This window comes from Lolium rigidum, chromosome 1, assembly GCF_022539505.1.
Source record: "Lolium rigidum isolate FL_2022 chromosome 1, APGP_CSIRO_Lrig_0.1, whole genome shotgun sequence".
NCBI classification, from domain to species: domain Eukaryota; kingdom Viridiplantae; phylum Streptophyta; class Magnoliopsida; order Poales; family Poaceae; genus Lolium; species Lolium rigidum.
Window position 1 is genome coordinate 184234434 of NC_061508.1, and position 6682 is coordinate 184241115.

The 6682-nt window shown below is 40.3% G+C and overlaps 1 protein-coding gene across 2 annotated transcripts; it reads right to left on the minus strand.

The window, feature by feature from the left end:
• Positions 1-1492: 1492 nt before the first annotated feature.
• LOC124685930 lies at positions 1493-4637 on the minus strand. Of its 2 annotated transcripts, none has more exons than XM_047219956.1 (2): positions 4425-4637; positions 1493-2095 (listed from the first exon to the last, which is right to left on the minus strand). In XM_047219956.1, exon 2 carries the CDS (start codon positions 2065-2067, stop codon positions 1777-1779), a length of 291 nt encoding a protein of 96 aa, XP_047075912.1. In that variant the 5' UTR covers positions 2068-2095; positions 4425-4637; the 3' UTR covers positions 1493-1776. The 2 variants fall into 2 exon arrangements, with proteins under 2 accessions (XP_047075912.1, XP_047075918.1); XM_047219962.1 differs by lacking the exon at positions 4425-4637 and adding an exon at positions 3898-4385.
• Between the last annotated feature and the right edge of the window lie 2045 nt (positions 4638-6682).

The window sequence follows — 6682 nt, forward strand, 5'->3', positions numbered from 1 at the left end:
ATGTTCAACAATTAGGTGTGGCGAAGATGCGCATGTTGAGATGGATGTGTGGCCACACGAGGAATGACCGAGTCCGGAATGATGATATACGAGATAGAGTTGGGCTAGCACCGATTGCAAAGAAGCTTGCTAAGATGGTTTGGGCATATTCAGCGCAGGTCTCCAGAAGCTCTAGTGCATAGTGAACGGCTAAAGCTCTAGTCCGTAAAGAGAGATCTGAAGGACTGGAGTATCACCAAAGAACTAGCCATGAAAAGAGCCGCGTGGAAGCTTGCTATCCATGTGCCACAACCATGAGTTGGTTACGAGATCTTATGGGTTTGACCTCTAGCCTACCCCAACTTGTTTGGGAATAAAGGATTTGTTGTTGTTGTTGTTGTTTCCATTCCCTAAAAAAAGTATATCAATGTTTCCCTACAAAAATAAAAAAATAAAAACTATAATACTCCCTCTTTCTATAGAAGGATATCTTAGATTTATCTAAAGTTGAATGTATGTAGATATTAAATAGTATATATATGGATGTATTCAAATTTGGATAAATCTAAGATTTTTTTTTCTAGACAGAGGGAGTAATAGTTTTAGTAACTAGTTTACATTCGAATGATGCTTTTAAGTGGAATGTGCAGTCGAAAGATAATAGTACAAGCCCAAAAGTAATGCTAGGATATGCGGGACACGGGAAAGATAATACATAGTACATATCATCATCTAGGTTGTAGGATAATGCTCCTTAGAGCAAGTACAATAAGATCTGGTCAGCTAGCTATAAGAGATAAAATATTATTTTTTTACTTAGTTGGAGGAGTGAGAAGAGGAGAAAGGAGATTAATGAGCTCTTATGCAAAAGCCAGCTCTTGCACATGCCCTAGACACTTTGTGAGAATGAAAGGTGAACCATATATTTTAAAAAAGTAGTACATTTTTAGAGTCAACCATTGTATATGGTGGCTATAAGTTGGCTGTAGCGCCTCTCTGGTGCTTCCATGACTTATGTATTTCTTTACCTGTGGATTATTGGCAGGCTCTAGTCTCCTAATATAATACGGAGTACTTTTTAGGCAGCCACACGCGGCGCATGCTAGGATGAACGGAGGCGAAAGGGCAAGCACACGGCCTCGGACGGTGGCCTGTTCAACTTTGTTAGACAAGTCAGACCTGGAGCTCTCGTGGAGTATATTTTCCCTGTTGACATACAAACAAGTTCAATCCCATCACTGAAATCTCCTGGTGGAGCAAATCCAGACGGTGGTTAGAGGTGTCAATTCCATTGCAGCACCACTCACACAATGCTACTCAAAACTAACATTTTTTGGTTATTATGTTACTGCACAGGGCAAAAGAAGGCATGTTTGTGTTTGCCAAAAGAAGAAGAAAAAACACAGGGCAAAGAATCCAATGGCAACAGGAAAAGCTAACTCACAACCAACATCCTCCGCATATTTAATTCTCGAAGACGAAGCCTATTCACAAGGCAAATACCGACAGGAAATTTCCCAATGACCGACAAGCCCCCAGAGGGGTATCAAAATCTCCTGGATGAATTAGCCATGATGTTTTAAAGCACACCATGACAGTAATAAAATGGTGACCTACTTACTCCGTTGCACCATTTTGGATCATAAACAGTTAGAATGTACACCAGTACCAATACAAAGCCCTTTCAGTATCCACCACCAAAAACATACAGATTCAAGGTATGAAGAATAAGATATGGTTGACCACAAGCATATTGTACGCATCAATAATTTGATCTTCAACAACTGATATCATCTGTTAGAGATATTTCAACTTTCCATGTTGCAAGGCAGATTTTTGCTGGCATAAAGCCATTTCATCGCCCGTCAATCCTGAGCAAGCTTTTGGTGTCCCCAAGGTTACTGCGAAATACAGATATATGGTGCACAGGAAGGCAAGCACCACTAGTGTTGTCAAGAGAAAACGATGCCGCTCAACCAATGCAGACCAACTACCCTCATCGCGAGATGATTGAGGCTTCTTAGGAGATGACAGAAAGAATGTGTTTTGCGACCTCCTGTGAGGAGATGATAATGAATCAAGAACCATGACTGTGATGAGCTGACAAGTTCGAATCCTGTCAAAAATAAAGAATAAGATCAACAAGATGTATACAAATTTTCACCTATATAATTAAAAAAAAGATCACCGGAGACTAAAACAATCCTTCAAACGTGTCAAAACAATCATAATAAACACCCCAATGACATGGAAACTATAAAACTCAACAAGAATTGGCTGCCCATTATCAGAATGTAAACAAGAAACAAGATTTCATATCTGGAGATACACCTTTGACCAAAAGGAATTATACATGTGTCTAAACAAAATCTGAACTAGCAACACACAGTATACTAAATTCTTCACTCTCCTGCTTAACTATTCATAAACCATCTCTATGCACAGTTCATACTTCATGATTTAATACCATCGATAATTAACTTAAGATAATGATAATGTTTTGAGAGTGAAACAACTTTATGTAAACCTAGTATTCCAATAAACAACTCAAAGAAATACATGGAGACTTAAAAAGGCAGAACAATAATAAAGATTACTGCAAACGAAATTGTAATAAACAAAAAAAACACATGAGTTTGTAACAAAATAAGAATTGCTATCCAAGATGCCTGATATTTCCACAATTCAACTGTCAACTGACTGTAGAATTTTCTTAATATCAACATTTCTAGAAACTGTGTAAACTAAACCCTATAGAAGCATCAACATTACACACGTTGAAATACTAGTCAGCAACTGAATGTTCCAGATCAAATCAGTTGGTCACAAAATTGCAGCATGAAGAGCATGTGCAAGTAGAAACTAGGCAATCACCAGCAACATGCTTTAAGTGTGATGTGTTTTGGTTGATTACGCAAAGGACACTATGCACGAGATAGACATGTACAGTTTATTTACCCACCTGGCTGTATTTCAGAAAGTGAAAAGCATATATAATAAATCTAGAGTATCTCAATCAATACGGAGTTCACTTGTTCATGATAATAGTGAAACATAGATTATCCAATGATATGAACAGGTTCGCACCGATGGCACAACAAAAAGTCCAAAATAAGAACACTGGCAAATCATATAAATGTTGACTTGCAGTTCCCATTTGTCATCTGATTTTCGTAGGCCCCTTCTTCCAACTAGAGCTACCAGTTGAAAAACAAGCACACAAAATTTGGAAATTCAAATACCTACCTCACATCTGTGGTCTTCTCTAATATTTGGGAATTGTGAGGAAAGAGAAAAAATATATTGCATAGGTAATTGGGAAATTCAAATACCTATGTACATCTTTGATCCTCTCTAGTATTAGTGAATTGTGAGGGAAAAACAGAATTAAAATTTTGATATCAGAGTTGTATAGTTTGATAGAGGAATTTCTAGGTGGAACTACAGTACGCACTGAACAGGGATAGCGACTCATATATGCAGCACTATGGCCGTCCCCATCAATAGTGTAATTGGGTAAACCCCACTTTGTTCAGTGCTGGATCAGATGGTTCAAGATCCACCCAGAAACTCATCGCCACATCCACTTTATTCACAGACATGCTAAATTCTATAGATTGGTAAAGCATTCTCACACATAAACGCATCTTCTCTAATTCCAATTCTAACCATTGCGCCACAACTAGTGAATTCCATAACTCAGGCATGATTAAATTCCAACGCACACCAAACAGAAATCAACATTTCAACCAGGTTTGTTCCAACTCCAATCGTACAAGAGAGAATGAGACATAACTCATCTACCACATCCAACGCACACGCAGTATGAAGAACGAGAGAATAAAAAAAAAAACAGGGGAAAATGCACAGACAAAGCTCAGATCCGAGGAAAGGGGACGGGGACGCATAGAACGGTACCTACTCGTCCTGATCCGAGGAGGTCTCCCTCCCTGGCTCCCTCTCCCTCCCTCCCTGGCCCTGGAAGAGATTTGTGGGTAAGCTCGATAAACGGAGACGCGGATTGTGGGGAGGGAGAGAGAAGAGGAGTTGAAAATGGAGCAGGGAATTTATCGCGTATCCATCGGGGGATGTTCTCGTGAGATCGGACTGGCTGTTATTTATAGCGTGACCAGGCGACAATCCTTCCTAATCTCCATCTATGTTCTGTTAGATTTATCTTATTTTAAGCATACCAGGTCTTGTACACTCCTGTATTTTTCGGTTTTAAAAAAGAAAAGGTATTGCATTTTTGCGAATTACCGGATACTCAACCACAATCAACAGACAAATTGAATCCACCGTATCGACCAGCTATGCAACTACGAATTGATGAATGCGCCTCACGAAAGGCTCGTCTTTTCTTTCCTTGACGCAATTGCAACAGAAGCAGATCCTTGAGGAACCATACAACTGCAAGGAGAAGATTGGAGTGGAAGGCACACTACCTGCAGAGGCGCCGGATCTGCTCGGGGATGGCTTGTAGATCCGGAGGGAGGTGGAGATCGTCACCCAAGGCGTCGCTACTCGTGGGAGGTCGAAGAAGAGGCGACCAAGATGGGGCTGCGCCCGTTGCTGCTCGCGGAGGAAGCCGTGGGAGGCAGACGGAGGTGGTCACGCCGGTGGGAGGCGGGGGAGGCCGCGGGGCAGAGGCGAGGAGAAGGGAGGCCGCTCCTCAGACCATCCACAATACAAAGCGCTTAAATAAGTGCTGTAGATATCACCAAATAGGAAAACACATTTATGTGCCTGTTTAATTCAAACGATTTTAAAAACACCGGAATAGAAAAACACAGGAACACTATGTCTTATCATATAAAATCCTATCGGGATAAAAAAAAATAGAAATTAGTTACAAAAGTCGTTTGGTTGCACAAAACATAAGAAATTTCCAAGAGCTTTAACCTCTTCGAGAAAATCTTATAAGATTGTAGTGTAAGCATAAGAATATTGAAGGGTTAAATTATTTGAATTAAATGACCTCTATAGAAAAAAAATTATATGGGTAAGAATCTTATAAATTTTGTTTAGAAATCCTCTAGCGAAGATAAATTCTGGTACTACCGGATCTAGCAGGCCGCACCTGAAAGAGTTGAACTCTGACTTCAAAGTTGATTTGAAGGCACATAAAAATATCTTTTGATCTTACAGAATTGTTCTAAAACACTTAACAAAAATGTTAACCCGCTAATCGTGTTGTCATCAATCATCAAAACATCAAGGAGGGAAATGCCCTTTCAACGATTAACAAATTAAAGGATGTCTTAACACGTGATTCGCATCCAAAACAAGTATTGGGCACAAGCCAAAAGTGTTCCACAAAGGAAAATTATTCAGAGATGCAAACCGGCATCGGCTTAATTTTCACGAGTCTGAAGAAGACGAGCTTCGAATAAATCTTTGGGGTCAATGGTACACTGGTCAATGGCGAGGCTGCATCTCAAATATATGTAGGATGGCCGGTAACGTCGCCCTTGCCCTACAATGAGTATGCTAGTTAGGGATTTTATACAAATAACCATCATCATTATGGTTACGAGCACATCGATCGTCGAATTTGAGATTTACCAGTTGTCGGTCTGCTTTACGTGCACCTCCCTTGACAGCCGAAGGACCAACGATCGCATTGACTGAGCCTGTTGTAATAGCAGGCTTCATGAGATCAACCATAGGCACATGCAGCCATGCAAGTGCTCAACTTGGGTGAAAAGAGCATAATCTGCCGAGACTAAAGTAAACCGAATAGATGAGAAGAAGTTGAAGTTTCAGAAACAAAGCCCAAGTCGCCTAGTCCTTCAATATTAGTTATTGCTCGCTTGCGAGAAACTTCTTCATTGCTAGAGATTTCTCAACCACCATGGCTATAGGCTCACATATATCATCATTGTCATAGTTCTAAACAAGTTCATTGTTAACATTTAACCCATATTCAAGCACCATGATCATGGTGAGAGGAGCAGGCTACTACTAAACTCTGACATGTCAAAAAACCTAGAATACTCCGTGTTTGACAACTTTTTTTTGCCAACTTTACCGTAGGGGAGAACCCCTACGGTGCAAAGTGTTTTGTCAACTACCACGGAAGAAATGTGGACACGAGGCAATTTTCTTTGTTTTGTAGGTTGCTAGAAGAGGAAAAGAAGAGAGAACGAGCATTTCTCTGAGAGTTCGATAATAACACGTTGCCCTTTGATCCCTGATTAGTTGATTCACATGTAGTTTGTTGCCCGAAAATGGCAATGGCACCAGAAAAGTGTGTTGATGGCAAGATGTGTAGAAATTCACGACAATGGCATCACAAAAGGGTCTTGATGGCAACAAACTACGTGTACACCAACTCGTTTGAACTCCAACCATAGATTTTCCTATGAAAAAGGCACTTTTCCCACAAAGGGTGACTCGAACTATTATCGACCTCTCGGGGAAATGCTAGTTCTCTCTCCTTTTCATGTTCTAGCAACCTGCAAAACAAAGATGATTCCCTTGTGCCCCCATCTCCACCTTGGTGGTTGTCAAACAACAACACAACATATGAATGAGATTAAAAAGTAAAAAAAAACTAATATAATCGTGCAAGGGAGGTGTAGTTTGATGAGGACATCCCTACCGAACCACTACCTCCGTCATTACAAGATAAAGAAGATGTTGATGTGAAGTTCAAGTCCAATGAAGTCAGGATTGGACCTATCACAAGAGCTCGTGTGAA